The 17,270-nt window shown below is 42.1% G+C and overlaps 3 protein-coding genes across 3 annotated transcripts; 2 read left to right on the top strand and 1 right to left on the bottom strand.

Annotated features, from left to right (window-relative positions):
• Positions 1 to 529: 529 nt before the first annotated feature.
• p2rx3b (purinergic receptor P2X, ligand-gated ion channel, 3b) lies at positions 530 to 6,597 on the top strand (the record flags this gene model as incomplete). The annotated part of the gene is made up of 12 exons (XM_083905952.1): positions 530 to 651; positions 2,329 to 2,464; positions 2,565 to 2,636; positions 3,188 to 3,257; positions 3,375 to 3,468; positions 3,559 to 3,636; positions 3,736 to 3,877; positions 4,847 to 4,983; positions 5,464 to 5,557; positions 5,668 to 5,733; positions 6,309 to 6,386; positions 6,478 to 6,597. The coding sequence occupies 12 exons, from the start codon at positions 530 to 532 to the stop codon at positions 6,595 to 6,597; spliced, it is 1,209 nt and encodes a 402-aa protein (XP_083762078.1).
• A 277-nt stretch (positions 6,598 to 6,874) lies between these two features.
• LOC310940641 (uncharacterized protein) lies at positions 6,875 to 10,165 on the bottom strand (the record flags this gene model as incomplete). The annotated part of the gene is made up of 9 exons (XM_083905630.1): positions 6,875 to 7,090; positions 8,104 to 8,197; positions 8,317 to 8,327; positions 8,483 to 8,597; positions 8,755 to 8,893; positions 8,974 to 9,099; positions 9,822 to 9,885; positions 9,972 to 10,111; positions 10,153 to 10,165. The coding sequence occupies 9 exons, from the start codon at positions 10,163 to 10,165 to the stop codon at positions 6,875 to 6,877; spliced, it is 918 nt and encodes a 305-aa protein (XP_083761756.1).
• Positions 10,166 to 11,336: 1,171 nt separating this feature from the next.
• ndufs8a (NADH:ubiquinone oxidoreductase core subunit S8a) lies at positions 11,337 to 16,277 on the top strand. The gene is made up of 8 exons (XM_083905963.1): positions 11,337 to 11,401; positions 12,359 to 12,414; positions 12,890 to 12,955; positions 13,457 to 13,546; positions 13,660 to 13,768; positions 14,136 to 14,199; positions 14,284 to 14,412; positions 15,171 to 16,277. The coding sequence occupies exons 2-8, from the start codon at positions 12,372 to 12,374 to the stop codon at positions 15,300 to 15,302; spliced, it is 633 nt and encodes a 210-aa protein (XP_083762089.1). The 5' UTR covers positions 11,337 to 11,401; positions 12,359 to 12,371; the 3' UTR covers positions 15,303 to 16,277.
• The last annotated feature ends 993 nt before the right edge of the window (positions 16,278 to 17,270 follow it).

Here is a 17,270-nt window from a genome sequence, read left to right as displayed (position 1 = left end):
CCGCTACTCGATGTGTATTTCTTCATATTTAGTTGTTGATTTGTTGGTAAATAATGTTGTTTTTTTTCAGATTATTTCTGTGATTTTTTTTTTGGTATAATCTGTGCATTCAAAAAACCCAAACAAACGCACTGAGTGCGAGAAGGGAGGAAGGACTGGGAGAAGTAATTCAGATAATCACGGTAGAACCAGAGAGAAAGAGAGTGAGCGAGAGGGGGAGGGAGGAAATAAGACACTGGAAGGAAAGGTGAAGAGCGATCATATATATGCAGCCTGAGAACATGACTTGTCCGTGATCATGACACATGAGCATTAACTGAGAGTCTGGATTTTCTCTCTCTCTTCTGTTTTCCATGAAGATGAGGACGTATCTCTAATTCTCTCCATTTTTGGGACAATCGCTGTTGACGTACACACAAACAAAAAAAGGGCCACACTTCTTATCCGGAGAGGGATTTTTCTTTGTTTTTCTGAAATTTTCTATTTATCGCTCTACGCTCTCTCTCTCACACACACACACATTGCAAGAATGTGGTCTTGTATCACAGACTTCTTCACCTACGAAACCACCAAGTCAGTGGTGGTGAAGAGCTGGACCATCGGCATCATCAACCGCGTCGTCCAACTTCTCATCATCACTTACTTCATTGGGTGAGTGCCCGTCTTCCTTCTTTAATGGAACTATGCGATGTTTACAAGAGTCTGGTTCACATTTAATGGATTTCGAACACAAAGGTGAAGGTTAGACGGTAAGACAAATGTATTTTTAAGTGAAAACTAAAGAAAGCGGTTGAGTGGAAATTGGGAAAAGTGGGGGTTCGTGTTTGGAAAACACTTAACAAAATATCTAGTAAGTCAATCTTACTTTTGTACATTGACAAGCAATTATTTTAGGATGGGATTCAAATCTATTATTGACGGTTTCAAATCTTTTTTTTTCAGTTTCAGATCTATTTTTATATTTCCAGGTCTTTTTTTTCTTCAGGTTCATACTTCTGCTTTTACCAACAGATGTCTTCCGCCTTTACGTCCGTCCCTGTGATACACACATAATAATAATCACATATCTTACCCGTGTGATGGCGCCCCATAGGTCGCCCTGGTGGAGCAGAGTCATCGCAACTCGCAAGTGAATGCTATGGCGCGTTCATAGTCATATGTGGAAGTGGTAACCCTAACCCTAACCCTGTGATACAAACGTAATAATAATCACATATCTTACCCGTGTGATGGTGCCCATAGGTCGCCCTGGTTATCGCAACTCACATGTGAATGCTCTGGTACGTTCGTAGTCGTATGAGGAAGTGGTAACCCTAACCCTAACCCTAACCCTAACTCTAATCCTAACCCTGTGATACACACATAATAATAATCACATATCTTACCCGTGTGATGGCGCCCACCAGGTCGTCGCAACTCGCAAGTGAATGCTATGGCGCGTTAGAAGTCATATGCGGATGTGGTAGACGCAGCTCTCAAACTGTAATTGATTGTCTGAATCAATGTGTTATCTGAAATGACCTTTAAAAACGAAATTTGGCATTGGAATTGTTGGGTTAGGGTTAGAGACAAACAGCCACAATCCAAGCAGAAAAAAAACGAGCTGCTGGATGTCCTCCTTTGTTGTCCGTTGTGTCGCGTTTAATGTTGTCGTTCGTTGTACAACGTCATTTGTGCCATTTGTGCCACGGGGCATGTAAAGGTACTGTTCCAAACCGAACTGTACCATGCTGGAAACGTGGCTTTGATTCAGACGATTCCATGCCTCTCCCAACTGAGGCCTACTTCAATAGTAATAATGAAATAAAACAATGAAACAATCCAAAGCAAGTGTAAACAAGTGAGTTTAAATGTGTGATGTGGTTTTATATCACTTAGAATCATACATTCAAATTCAAATGAATGCTTATTTCAGTTAGAAAGTGCCTTTCATTCAACGTGCCCTACAACAGAAGGCATATACAATCATCAATTGTAGAAATAGATGCACCCAAGTACCCAGTTTTACGTTTAAGGCCTTTTCTTTAAGGTTGTTTGGTTAGATGTGGAGACAGTAGCGATAGATCTCAGCACAACAGGTAGAGCTTGTTCTGCAGCAGAGGACTGATGATCGCAAACGGCCACTCACTCGTCCTTAATCTGATTCTGAGGGCTGTAAGACGAAGCTGATGTAGTCGTAATCAGAAATGCATTGGCGGGCTTAAACATTAAGTGGACTTGGCTAAAAGGGTTTTTGAAGGTCGTTCAGTTTCGCGTCAGAGACGTTCTGGGCGATGAAAATCCTCTACGATGTACGAGCATGTGTCACACTGTGTGCGTTTGCCTCAGGTGGGTCTTTGTCCACGAGAAGGCCTACCAGGTGAGGGACACCGCCGTCGAGTCCTCGGTGATGACCAAGGTCAAAGGCTTTGGCGTCTACAATGACAAGGTCATGGACGTAGCGGACTACGTCACTCCGGGACAGGTACACGGATTTGCTGCATGTGCTAACTACTCGATGACTGTACGTATACAGAGATAGTGACGCGCGCGTGTGTGTGTGTGTGTGTGTGTGTTCACTACAGGGAGCTTCGGTTTTCTGCATCATCACCAAAATGATCACGACAGAGAACCAAGTCCAAGGATACTGTCCTGAGGTCAGCTAACGTCCCCACCACTACTGTCATGCTACTGCAATATATGTGCTTTCTTTTATATTCTCAGATATATACAGATATATATATATTTTCAGACTGTGTACCTATTTTATGTGCTCGTTTTGACAGGAAGTATTGAGGTAACAGACCATGAAACTGCTTTTTAGTCAACTGTCCAATCGTTTCTGAGCCGCTGAATATGGACAACAATGATTAGTTTAAAGGCTTTGGAACATTAGTTCTCTGAAACTCTTTAAAAATGATGGGAAATATTATTTCAGTCAATTATTTCTCCCCTTTTAATAATAATAATACCAATTTGGTATTGTACTTTATATATCGTTGGATAACCTTATTAGTCACCTTTACAGGTACTATTTGCACATTTTCTTGGGGGTGATACCCACAAGTTATACCTCGTTGTAAGAGTGACTGCCTAATTGAGTGTGTGTGTGTGTGTGTGTGTGTGTGTGTGTGTGTGTGTGTGTGTGTGTGTGTGTGTGTGTGTGTGTGTGTGTGTGTGTGTGTGTGTGTGTGTGTGGATGTTACAGAGTGAGAAAAAGTATATATGTACCCAGGACAGTAACTGCACTAGATACGTCAACAAACCAGGAGGTTATGGTGAGACACGTCTGTCACTTTGTCTTCTCCAATCATAATTAATATTACAATTATTCTTAAAATAGAACAAACTTTAATTTTTTTTTTTACAACATTTTCTTTTCTTTTCGTCTGCAGGAATTCTCACGGGGAAATGTGTCCCCTTCAACACCACCATCAGCATGTGTCAGATGAAAGGGTGGTGTCCTGCTGAGATAGACACCATCAAGACGTAAGACGACACCGCTGTGATTCACATACGTGTGCTGAGGAATAAACGCAATGATATTCATGTGTGTTTCTCCCTGTGCTTCTCTCGCAGTACCCCAATGATGGAAGTGGAGAATTTCACCATTTTCATCAAGAACAGCATCCGCTTCCCAACCTTCAACTATACCAAGTATGATTCAGAACATCACGATGATGACGATACTTGAGTGTCGACATGATATCACGTGTGTGTGTGTGTGTGTGTGTGTGTGTGTTTGTGTCCGTGCAGGGGGAACTTCCTCCCGACGATCACTGGCGCTTACATCGCAAACTGTAACTTCGACAAGGTCAGCAACACGTACTGCCCCATCTTCAGGGTGGGCGACGTCATCCGCTACGCGCAGCAGAACTTCACTAAACTTGCAGACAAGGTGGGCTCAGGGGAAACTGCAGTACGACTCACGGTCTGCTGTGTTCTCAATGCCAACTATGACATTTTATTTCTACACTCTTAGAAATAAAAGTGCTAAGTAGAACCAAATAAGGTTCTTAGGCTTGTCCTCATAGGAGAAACCTTTTTGGAGGGTTTCACCAAGAACCCTTTTAAAACCCTTTATTCAGGAAAGGGGTTTTAAAGGGTTCTCTGGATCAAAATGGTTCTTACTGGAACCATTAGTGTTACCAAGAACCCTTGAAAAACCCTTTCTTCGGGAAAGGTTTTTTCAGAAGCAAATGGTTCCAGGTAGAAACTCAGGCCTTGCAGAAGGACCCTTTTGGAACCCTTATTTCTAAGAGTGTAGTGCAAAACTGTTTTCATCTGTGCTAACATCATTTCACAATGGCTTTCAAGGGTTTGCTAATCATCCAATAGCCTTCTAACGCTATTAGCAAACACAATGTACCATTAGAACACTGGAAATGGGCCTCTATACACCAATGTACATATTCCATTAAAAACCAGACGTTTGTATTTCTGGTTAATTTAATGTTATATTCATTGAAAAAAGTGCTTTTCCTTCAAATATAAGGACATTTCTAAGTGACCCCAAACTTTTGAACGGTAGTGTACACCAGACTCCTCTGTTTCCTTTGCTAAATGTTGGAGATTAACATAAAATGTTCAGGATTTTTAAGTCTTTTTAACCAATCTATATTTCGGTATTGCTTGATTTGATTCGGACGTTGGACGTCGCACTCATGACTCTGTTGACGTCACATTTTTAGTATCGGTTCATCTCGCTTAGAACCTCGTGAGAGCGAGTACTAAAAAATATCCCAATCGAGTCGAGTCGAGCCGAGCTCATGTGACTCATGACCTCAACATAAGGAGTTGCACGGACGTTGAATTCCAAACGAACGCGGCCTGACCTCGTCTCATCCATGTTTGAAATGTGCGTCAGGGAGGAGTGATCGGAATAAAGATCGGCTGGATGTGTGACCTGGACAAGTCCGATGACCAGTGTAACCCGTCCTACTCGTTCACGCGACTGGATGCCTTGTCGCAGAAGAACGCCATTTCGCCTGGCTACAACTTCAGGTACGATGTTCTGCTGTGACCTCCGATGTCTTCAATCCAGAAAACAGTCATGAAACTTTCCACTTACATCAATATTAGACTGAAACATCAAGATCAAGATCCTATTACACCAGATATACACGTACAGTTTTGGAGGGTTCCACCAAGAACCCTTTTAAAACCCTTTCTTCAGGAAAGGGGTTTTAAAGGGTTCTCTGGATCAAAATGGTTCTTACTGGAACCATTAGTGTTACCAAGAACCCTTGAAAAACCCTTTCTTCGGGAAAGGCTTTTTCAGAAGCAAATGGTTCCAGGTAGAACCTCAGCCCTTGTAGAAGAACCCTTATTTCTAAGAGTGTATCAGCAGAGAGTTACAGCGATAGATTATCTCGAGTCATCTTTCCTTTATGCATTTTCGTTAACTTAGCTCAAGATAGATCGACCAAATCCTGCTGCACTGCAACTATTTACATGAAAGTATTGTTGTGTCTTTATTTACAGGTTTGCCAAATACTATAAAATGCAGAATGGGACAGACTACCGCACTCTGGTCAAAGCCTATGCGATCAGGTTTGATGTTCTGGTCAATGGAAATGTGAGTATGACATTTTCTATAACTGTTATTTCAAATTTGAATACGGGTTTGTGACCTCATCCAAGACTGAAACCTGTTGTGATCTCAATACTTCTTCCTTTTGTTTGCAGGCGGGGAAGTTCAACATGATCCCGACACTCATCAACATGGTGGCCGCCTTCACATCAGTAGGAGTGGTGAGCTTCACGTTAAAACTTTCCACTTTCTCAGAACTGTTAACTCAAGACTGGAGAGGGGTTTTTGGACATTCAATAAAAGTTCTCCAGCAAGAAACCCAACATTTTAAAGTCTGGTTAATGAAGACGGCAGGAGTTAACTTCGGTTGATCCACAGCAAGGTGTCTCCCACGCTTTGTTTGACATCAAACTCAAGGACTTTCCATGACCAGTTTCCTCACATCCAAGCACCGAATGTGCCTTCTTCGTCCATTGCATCCACTTTTAGACAGTGGACAGTGTCCACAACACCGCTAGTAATTATGACTCCACGTTTGTCCTGCCTAGGCCTCGTCTACGCACATCAAGCAATGCAGGGCGTGAAACAGTAGGTGGCGTCGTAACAAACCAGGGAGACATTTACCTAAATATCAACTTTATTTAGCGCAATTTTCAAAAACCTTCAAGGAACCCCTTGGGAACCGTGCACAGCTCTATAGAATGAACTGGGCTTTTTACTTTTATACAAACCATGAGAAATGCTGCGTTTGTACAATTGTGGAGGAAACATTCATGTTTCTGTTTTGCCCACGCAGGGAACGGTGCTGTGCGACATCATCCTGCTGAACTTCCTGAAAGGAGCCGAGCAATACAAGGCCAAGAAATTTGAAGAGGTAAAATACCTGGTTCTTTAAATGTGGAAGTAAACATTAACTCTCCATTCAATAACAATCTCTCTCTCTCTCTCTCGGTTTTGGACTGTAGGTGTCAGACAGCCCGATGGAAAACAAAGGCTTCTATCGCACACAGCTGTCACTCAGACAAGACGAGGCCATAATGAGGTCCAGCGACTCAGGAGCGTTTTCTATTGATCATTACAGCTGAACGGAACAGCCGAGGGATCTTGAACTGTTGCTCCAGGGAACGAAAAACCAATATTTAATACAACAAATAAACGAATATAACCCTGCTGACGCATTGAAAATCTGTGTTTCTGAAAGGGAAACATCCTTTGCTTCTTTTATACCTCCTGAATTGCTATTGCAGTCTTTGTGATAAACACCTTGAATAAAGAGGCATGCATTATTCATTGTATTTCTTTTAGCACAAATGTATAGAAAACATGACTCGTTTATATTATATCAGGTTAATAAAAGTGTGTTTAGAGCTGCAGGCGTTTAGTGACAGCAGTGAGGACCGGCTCCTCTGACCGTGCTCTCCTATTGGTCCACAGCAGGGCTAGCCCCGCCTCCCTGAAGTCCTGGTGGCAGCAGTAGATCAGAGGGTTCAGACCACAGTCCAGGTATGACATCACCGACGACAGAGTCCTCAACCAATCAGGCGCTGGGGACAGGTCCAGACGACCCAGCAGGATCAGCTGATCACACAACAGGAAACAACACACATGAGTGAGTGAGTGAGTGAGTGAGTGAGTGAGTGAGTGAGTGAGTGAGTGAGTGAGTGAGTGAGTGAGTGAGTGAGTGAGTGAGTGAATGTATCTGAGTGAGTGAGTGAGTGAGTGAGTGAGAGAGTGAAAGAGTGAGGAAATGTATCTGTGTGAGTGAGTGAGAAAGAGCATCTGTGTGAGTGAGTCTGAGTGAGTGTGTGAATGAATGAGTAAGTGTGAGTGAGTGAGTGAATGTATCTGTGTCAGTGAGTGAGAAAGAGCATCTGTGTGAGTGAGTAGTGAGTGAGTGTGAGCGATCGAGTGAGTGAGTGAGTGAGTGAGTAAGTGAGTCTGTGAGTGAGTGAACGTATCTGTGTGAGTGAATGAGTGAGTGAGTGAGTCTGTGTGAGTGAGTGAGAGCATCTGTTGAAGTGAGTGAATGAGTGAGTGTGAGTGATCGAGTGAGTGAGTGAGTGAGTGAGTGAGTGAGTGAGTGAGTGAGTGTGAGTGATCGAGTGAGTGAGTGAGTGAGTGAGTGAGTCTGTGCGAGTGTGTGAAAGAGTGAGTGAGTGAGTGAGTAAATGTATCTGTGTGAGTGAGAGTGAGTGAATGTATCTGTGTGAGTGAGTGAGAGCATCTGTGTGAGTGAGAGAGTGAGTAAGTGAGTCTGTGTGAGTGAGTGAGAGCATCTGTTGAAGTGAGTGAATAAGTGAGTGAGTGAGTCTGTGCGAGTGTGTGAAAGAGTGAGCGAGTGAGTGAATGTATCTGTGTGAGTGAGAGAGTGAGTGAATGAATGAATGTATCTGTCTGAGTGAGTGAGTGAATATATCTGAGTGAGTGAGTCTGAGTGAGTAAATGAGTGAGTGCGAGTGATCGAGTGAGTCTGTGTGAGTGAGTGAGTGAATGTATCTGAGTGAGTGAATTTGAGTGCTTCTGTGAGTATGTCTGTGAGTGAGTGAGTGAGTGAGTGAGTGAGTGAGTGAGTGAGTGAGTGAGTGAGTGACCTCAGACACAACAAAGGGAGTGTAGCAGAGCATGTAGAAGGCCACCAGTAGAGGAGTGACTGCAGACAGATCTGTGTCATCATCATCATCATCACTGAGAGGAAGAACACAACAACAACAACATAAATTAATTTACCAAACATTTATTTTTGAAATGATTTGTTTACCAAATTCAAAATGATATTAGGCTGTAAATGAGTCACTGCATTATGCATGAATTTGCTCTAGTCGTGAAATGTAAATCATGCCAAGATTCCACACAAACATATATAGAAATAAAGACAATAATAGACACAATAATTCCCAGCTTGTGTCACTTGTAGAAACGATTTCTGCTGCTTCACCTGTCGGAGCAGCAGCTCAGCAGCGAGCAGAGGACGATGAGGAGGAAGGGGAGGAAGATGCAGAGGGAGAACGCACAGAGAATGTAGACCAACATGTCCGAGTAGCTGCTCTCAAAGAAGACGGCGCACAGCATCTCTGCACTGTCATACCTGCAGGAGGTGAACACAGTTCCTTGTTATCTGCTTATTTTAGAGTTGAAACGTGGTGGTACGACTCAAAATGTGACTGCCGGCCAGAGAGTGTCGTCACTGGACGAGCGCCATAACCAGGATATGACCCAGCAGTGACCCTCATGTGGAGCATCACCTGATCCAGGCGTAGACGACGGGGACGCTCCCAAACACCACGCCGGTCACCCACGCCGCCAAGCATGCCGTCACCATGACGACGAAGAGAGCGCCTCGCGCGGACGCCCTGCCGATCAGGCGCTGCACACAGAGGACTGCTGCAAAAGAGAGTAGAACTCAGACGAAAAACAGCGACCGGCCAGATATTCAGCATTGAGACGTCAGTGATCTTTGGTACCGATGCTCCCGATGGACGAGGTGATGAAGGCAAACTTCAGCAGGCTGACGACCTCACACCACGGTGACCTCTGACCTCCCGTCAGCATGGCCATCAGGGAGCCGGAGATGATGAGAAGGGAACAACCTTCACAGTTTTAGAACCATGGTTTTAGTCAATTTTATAAAGTCCATTTTGGGCGCATTCACACCAGGATAGTCCGAGGCCCTGTAATATATGCAGTCTTTTGGGTAGATAGATCCATATAAGGTTGGAGAACCCTTTTGGAGGGTTCCACCAAGAACCCTTTTAAAACCCTTTATTCAGGAAAGGGGTTTTAAAGGGTTCTCTGGATCAAAATGATTATTACTGGAACCATTAGTGTTACCAAGAACCCTTGAAAAACCCTTATTTCTCAGAGTGCATGAGCAGCAGGCAGGGCAGCGAGCTATCCTCACTTCCTGTCTTTGCTTGCATTTCCTGCTGTAAGTGGACGAACCTGGGTTAAACCGAGACGAGACGTTTTGCGACTCGTTTGGTCCACACGAGAGTTCGGATGATGTTTCGCACTCATCCGAGGAAACCAAACAGCTCTGGTGCGAATGCATCCTTATATTCCGTCATGGAAGCATTTTTGCACATTGTTTTGATAAATCAAAAGATTCTTATTTGTGTATTTGCACATTTGTGGACTGCGTATGTTGGGCATTGGACTAAATTGACCGTAGGTGTGAGTGTGAGAGTGAATATATGTCTCTATGTGTCCCTGTGATGGAGGTCCACTGGGATTGGCACCAGCGACCCTCGTGTATAGAGGATAACGCAGTATGAGATGAATGAGTGAGTGTAGCACTTGGTGTGATTCGTACCTAAATCAGACAACGTGAGGCTGACGAAAGGAAGCCAGTAACGGCAGCAGAACTGACCCCTGCACTGAAAATGAAAAGATGAAAACATGTGACTAATATCTAATCTATGAATTTTCAACCGTTATTCCTCACGTTGTGTTTGCACTTTACCAAGACTTTGAGCAGCAGAACCAGACAGTTCCCCACGACTCCCATCACCATCTCCAGGGCCAGTGTGGCCACCAGCAGCCACTTCTCTGGCTCTGTCCACAGATTTTCCATGAACACGGTCTCGTTGAACCATTCAGTCACTGCAGGAGCACAGCACAGTTTAAGATGTCATATCATATACATGGCAGCTCCATGCCTCGTTTGAAGGTCTAAGGAGAATGACCACAGATTTATGCTGCTCATAAATAGATAAATAACCACACTTATTTATAACCCAGGTATGAAGAAGACCATCTCTGAGTATACATGTGCTACTCTACTAAACATGATTTACATGTGTTTTATATGACGATGAGGTTAAAATCACTTACTGTCGTCGTGAGCTCTCGGGTGCGTCCGTCCACAGCCTTCAACAAGGTGTTTGTGGTGAAGAGCTCAGACGGACGTGTCATCAAAAAAACGTTTTCAATTAAAAAACACATGCTCCATTAACTTCAATGACGCGTGTGTGTGTGCGTGCGTGTGCTGCTACAACTTTGTCCACCACTATCAGCCTAATCTTGTAGGTGATGAGTGGTGTCGTCTTGTAGCGGAAGGATTGAGTATCTTCATTACCTGTTTGTCTCGATTTGAACAGGCCACTTTATTAAGTACAGGACAGGACAACTAAAGAAGAGACAGGAGCGGCACCCGGTGTGTTTTTCTGTAGCACATTACTAGGTAAAACAAGCTCTACAGCATCTAATTTTCACTCTTTTTTTCTTAATTTAATTAACAAAATTCTTAATTTAATTTATATATGGGGAAAATAAAAAATGCATACCGAATTATGATATAATAATCCCAAAATTAGGAAATGCTGTCATAATAATGGGATACTACGTGACTTAGTATATCATAATTACGATTTAACATCTTACAATTATGATTTAGGATCCATAATTGTGACATACTAATATATATTTTAATATTTCAAGTGGGAAACAGGCTTCCATACATAGCGGATAAAAATATAATATATAAAAAACTGTACTTGGGTTTTCAGTCATTTCTATTTATTTATTTTTTTTTTTAAACTCACATCATTGATTTACATCAACCAATTATATGTTGTGCACACAATCCAATATTATTAATAAATAAATACATTTAAACCGAGTTGCATGTTACTTTTTACAGTATATACCATAAACATTACGGACACTCACACTGTTCGTCATGATTTTTTTTTTATTAATTAATTCTTTAAATGAATTAAATAAGATAAATAAACATAATGATTTCAACAAAACCACGTATATGCAGATGTACAATGATATAAAAAAAAGGAGGGCTTGACGTAATACGCATTACAACTTCCGGTACGCGCACGGTCCATCCCCCTAAATCGTCCGCTGTTCTGGTTAAGAAGGCCAAATAGCGACGTTTCGGTGAGTTTCAAAGCGTTTCAACTCATTAAACTGTGTTTCTTGCATATAATTATTTTCACCACAGTAAAATGTCGAGCCTTTACTAAACTGTTTGTGTTCGTGTTGTGATAAAATTCGCCTTTGGTTCTTCTGAAAGGAGCTTTGTGCTAAAGTCCTTGACCGTGTGTGCGCTAACCGGCTGCTAACGGTGCTAGCCTGGCATTGAGTAGTGAACACTTGACCAAATAAAAACAAAGTCACCCATATTTGTGAGCACTTGCACGTGTGCGAGTGTCACTCGGTGAAGTGTAGTGGACTTGTCATGTTGTTGAGTCGTGTAGTGCACTTCAGGGTCAGCGCCAGGGCTAGCTTAGGTGCCGAGTGTCATTTAAGTTCGTCCCCTGGGTGTCAGCTACCGGCCACTTTATTAGGTACACCCTGTAAGGGGTGTATTGGACTCGTGTTTTCCCTTATAACGGGCTTAATTCGTATGTTACATGTATTCTCCAAGGTGCTGGAAATATTCCTCGGAGAGTTTGGTTCATGCAGAGCTAAAAATGTCCCTCAGTTGTTGCAAATTTGTCGGCTGCTCATTCGTGATGCTAATGTCACGTCCCAACGGTTCTGTTAAAGTCATTTAAGAAGCCATTAGACACGATTCGACACTTTATTGTGATATCTTTAACATCTATCTATTTATTCTTGTTTATAACACAAAATACTGTAAAAACATGAAATTAACAAGAAGAACTAGATTGATTTATTGGTTGGGCCAATTTATCAGGATATTTGCCTTTTTTTTGCCTTTGACTGTATGCATTCACATGTTTTGTCCTTAGAAACTTTATAAATGTTGCAGAGTCACTAAAGTCTTGTTTTTTTTAATTTAATTTAAATATATATGTATTTAATTGCATTACATGAATTTGTCTGAGCATGATTTTGGAAAAAATTGTCATCGTCTGTGTCTTATTTCAGTTGCAAAGACGTCATGGCTGCAACACTGCGTTTACTGTATTGTGTGTCAAGACCAGGTAAGATCTGAAGTATAATTCTTCAACTTATAGTTCACTTTCTGTGGGTGGATCCATAGAAAAGTCAGATTCATGACCTTAAACTGAATATACAACACTTCAACATATTATTCAAGTTTCAAGAAGTAGGGCTCCAACTTACGATTATTTACAAGAACTTGTTTGTTCCAGAAAATGTTGATTGTTGTTTTTCCCCAATTACACAAATGATGATCTGAAATGTCTTGTTTTGTTTTTAGACCAGCAACTCCTGTCTCCCCGCGACTTAAAAACACTGTTTTTCTTAGTGGATTAAGAGCGAGAAAATGCATGTTGTTGCAGACTTGCAATATTAAATCCGTTTCCCTCCTTTCTTTGCTGGCAGCCATATATTTTCAGTGTCCCGAGTCCCGTGGGTTAGTTTTTGAAAAACGCGCTGTAAGATGACATCATTGACAGCAGTATTTATGCTGATGTACTCTGTGTTTACCTGCAGGCTCTTTAGTGACCAGCCAGAATCTGGTGAGGTCCTTCAGCATCTCTGCACAAAGGGGAGGATTCAGTAAGTACAGCCAGATCATCATCATCAATACGTTCTCATACATGTGAGATAATGCCAGAGAGCTGATTATAAATAATACTAGCACCATGTGCAAATATAAGCATATAATAAATGTACATAAATTAGGGCTGTGTTGATGTTCTTAAATGTCTTGTTTTGTCCACAAACCAAAATGATTCAGTTTTAATGATTTCTTTGTTATATGGAGCAAAGAAACCAGAAATGGGAAATGAAAATTCCAGCATCTCTGTCTGTCCAAAGAATGTTCAAAGACTCATTTTGACCAGGATCCCAAAGACAGTCACTTGTCCAGATGCACAGCATTCTACAAGTCAATAAAAGTCACTCCTTGGATTTGAATTGGAATTGGTCCTGGATAGTCCTTGAAAAGTCCTTGAATTTGATGTCAACAAAGTTGTGTGAACCCTGGTTGCAGCAATTTTGACAAAGATGTGTGAAATGCATGCTAAATCTGACCTGTGTGTGTGCATGTGTCCACAGAGTATGTGAACGCTCAGGAGCTTGCCACTGACACAAAGTCCATCACAGACCGATCTGCTCAGACGCTGCTGTGGACAGAGCTCTTCAGAGGTCAGCTCAACCACACTCACCTGGTCTTCCAAGGCTGGAGCCTCGAGTCATTATCATTATTATTATTATTATTATTATTGATTACATTATGAATGATGGTTTTGTGTGGTCAGGTCTGGGCATGACCTTGAGCTACCTTCTCAGAGAGCCCGCCACCATCAACTACCCGTTTGAGAAAGGCCCACTGTCACCTCGCTTCAGAGGAGAGCACGCACTGCGCAGGTGAGAGAGCGAGAGTTCAATGGTATAATCTGACACACACACACACCTTAATGCTGTGTTTCCATCATGGTACGGTCGGGTTTGGGTTGATACAGTATGGTTTGGAGCGGTAAAGTACTGGATCAGGCTTGCGTTTCAAATGAGAACAGTACCTTTATAGGCGAGGTGCCACGTCAACGAGATAAGTAGCAAACGGCTCCACACGGAATGTACCGTTAAGAGCTGGTTATTTTGGTACTTTTCCAAATGGAAATTCAGAAAAATATGTACTGTACTGTGCCAAACCGAGCAATTGACTGGTTGTTAACAGTTAATCTGAGTAAACTGAACGACTTGATGTCCAATGTTTGTGATGATGTTACGCCAGGTATCCATCAGGAGAGGAGCGCTGTATCGCCTGCAAGCTGTGTGAAGCCATCTGTCCTGCACAGGTTTGTACACAACACACATACACAAAGATCCGAAAGGACTTCACATGAGTATCCATTTTTCATATCTCTCTCTCTCTCCCCCAGGCCATCACCATCGAGGCTGAGACTCGCGCGGACGGCAGCAGGAGGACGACTCGCTACGACATCGACATGACCAAATGCATCTACTGTGGCTTCTGTCAGGAGGCGTGTCCTGTGGACGCCATTGTTGAGGTTTGTGTGTGTGTGCGCACGATCTTGGCTTGTTTGTACCGCAGTTCTTACTCATCTCAGCGTCCTCGCATCGGGTTTTTATTGTTGTCGTATAGTATAGAGTATAACCATGTTCTCTGTAGTTTGAGAAATAGAAAACTTCAAGGAGCAGTAGATATTCATCATAGAGCTAAGGGATAAAGATACACAAGAACAAAATCCTTGAGGTTCTGCTCGACGTTTAAACTGTAGATCAACCGTGGAAAGAAAAAACGAAGGCACTTGGTCGTCAGGTGAAGTTCTATATGAATTTATTTTTCAACCAGGGTTGTAACCACCACTGCCATATGTAAGAATGTGGTCAAAAACGGTTACTACATTCAAATTCAAAATACTGAGGTCTTTTAGGTTTGGTTTTCTGACGCAACTGGCAACCCGTGGTTGCTCTGCAGCTGAGACTCTACTGACTGCAATGATTGGTAGATGGCGGTAGGTGGCGCCACATGCCAAAACATGATTTCAAAACATAAACATGATTTGCAGTCTGCAAAATATTTTTTTTAATGCAAATATTTTGTCTGTACTGTTGTTGTTGGTGAGTTCAGTTTGTTATATGAACATTATTCCTGAGTCTCTGTGACATATTAGGAGGATTTAATTGAATTGATTGTTTAAATGATTCTAATAATGATAACAATTGTTATAATTTATAATGAGGTCAATCGGTAATTGTCCTTCTCTCTCTCTCCGTCTGGCGTCTTTCTTTTTTTCTCACGCAGGGCCCCAACTTTGAGTTTTCCACTGAGACTCATGAAGAGCTGCTGTATAACAAGGAGAAGCTGCTCAACAACGGAGACAAGTGGGAAGCAGAGATCGCGGCCAACATACAAGCTGATTACCTGTATCGATAGTCACGCGCACACACGCACACTGTACGTCCATACTGTACATAATGTAAGGAGACAGACTCGGCTGTTTCGAAGCGAACATCAGCGTCATCTCATCCTGACATGATGATCAAACTTTAACACGTTTCTGTTTTAAATTTGTTTCCCGTGGCATCATATATTTATTGTAAAATTAGGAATTAAGGCTGCAACTGAAGTCATTTTCATCATCGATCGATCGATCTGCTCGTTTGTCTCTCGGTCAATAGTTTGCGTGGAAAAATTGGTGGCATATATCAAAATCTGTTTCCCGAGCCATCACAATGAATACCTCCTAAAATATATAGTTTTGTCCACAAACCAAAGATTTGTCGGTTTTACCGTCACAGAAGAGCAAAGAAACCAGGAAATGCTCACAATTAAAGGTCCAGTGTGTTAAATTTTTAGTCTACAATAAGTTTGGGAAGAAACGATAAGATAATTTGATGATATTGCAAAAAAGTATTTGTATATTGCTTGTTGCAGTATACTCGCGCAACAGCTCTCGTGAGAGTTAGCACTTGGCACCATCTAGTGGACTGATGCACAAATTGACAAAGTAAACATGTTTTGATGCTAATCGAAGGCGGCGTAGTTTCTCCTCCACAGCTGCATCAGGAAACGCCACTAATAAATGTAACGTTTATTATGATGCTGAAATAACAATTATTATTTCCTGCCAACCCCCTCAAAAAAAATCACAAAAACTGATACTTTGACTGTCAAAATATTTGGCGTGTGATTTAGTGTTAATGATTGCAGCCCTTGGTCGAGTCGTACACTGGCTCATGTGTGATCATCAGTGAGGACTGAGTGGATTTGTCTCCACTGCTGAGACACTGTGGACACTGGGATGTGAACTCGATCCCGCACACGTCCCACACATGGACTATTGTTTGTATCCCCGCGTGTCAAGTCCACCAGCTCGGTGTCTTCACCCTGAATCAAATAAAATAATATAGTGGGAGAAAATGTGAGGGATTCTTTACTTTATCTGAAGTATGAAATGTTTACTGCTCATGTAACACACGTTTTAAGCTGTCAGGCCCAGGTTTGCATACCAGTCCAACATAGGGCCTTTCTGTGTGGAGTTAACATGTTCTCCCTGTCTGTTTGTGGGTTTTCCCCAGTTTCCTTCCTGTGTCCAAAAACTTGGACACTCGGTTGACCATAGGTGTGAATGTGAAAGGGTGTCAGTGGTTGCCTTGTGCCCCATGTCAGCTGGGATTGTCTACAACGACCCCTGGGACCTTCAAGTGAAAGGTAAAAGCAGGAGTAGACCATTGGGAAGATTTATTGGAAGGGTTTGAACTCGAAATCATTTGGTCTCGAGATCATTCAGATTGATTGCAATTTGAACCCAGAAGTGGAATAGGATACAAAAGATGCTATTTTGGAATAAATCTTTAACCACCACCCAAAATTTCCCATAAATTGACAATGATAAGCCTTGTTACATATTGTTTTTGGTGGCTCTGTGTGTTAGTTTGTCTGTCTGTCTTGCACTTGCCACTAAAAACGGACACAACGGCTGACTGGAGTGACGGCTGCTCTTCAATGGCCGCCATGTTGGATGTATACGAAAGCTGCCAGTGTTGCCATCAGAGGAGCCTGCCTCGAGTTCACCCAGGCGAGAACATTTTCATGACTTCTTACAGGTAAACGTGACAAAAATGTATCTAAATATTTTCTAATACGCACATTGTTTAACTGTTGTTTAACCCAATCTTATACACTTTCAAACCACTTCACTTCAGTCTCAATTCCTTTAATTATTTCTTAAAACATTTTACAGAATGTAAACAACAGCGTTGCATTTCAGATTGCACAACCCACCAGTCAAATAGATAGTAATATATAAAATATACAATAATAATATAATACACTTGACAACATACAAACAAGTTACAAGATGGGACACCTGCTTATAGATTAGTATTTAAAATGTCAGAT

The sequence above is a fragment of the Microchirus variegatus genome, assembly GCF_963457635.1.
Source record: "Microchirus variegatus genome assembly, chromosome: 19".
NCBI lineage: Eukaryota > Metazoa > Chordata > Actinopteri > Pleuronectiformes > Soleidae > Microchirus > Microchirus variegatus.
The sequence above is the reverse complement of the archived record's forward strand: the minus strand, read 5'-3'. Positions and strand labels throughout refer to the sequence as shown.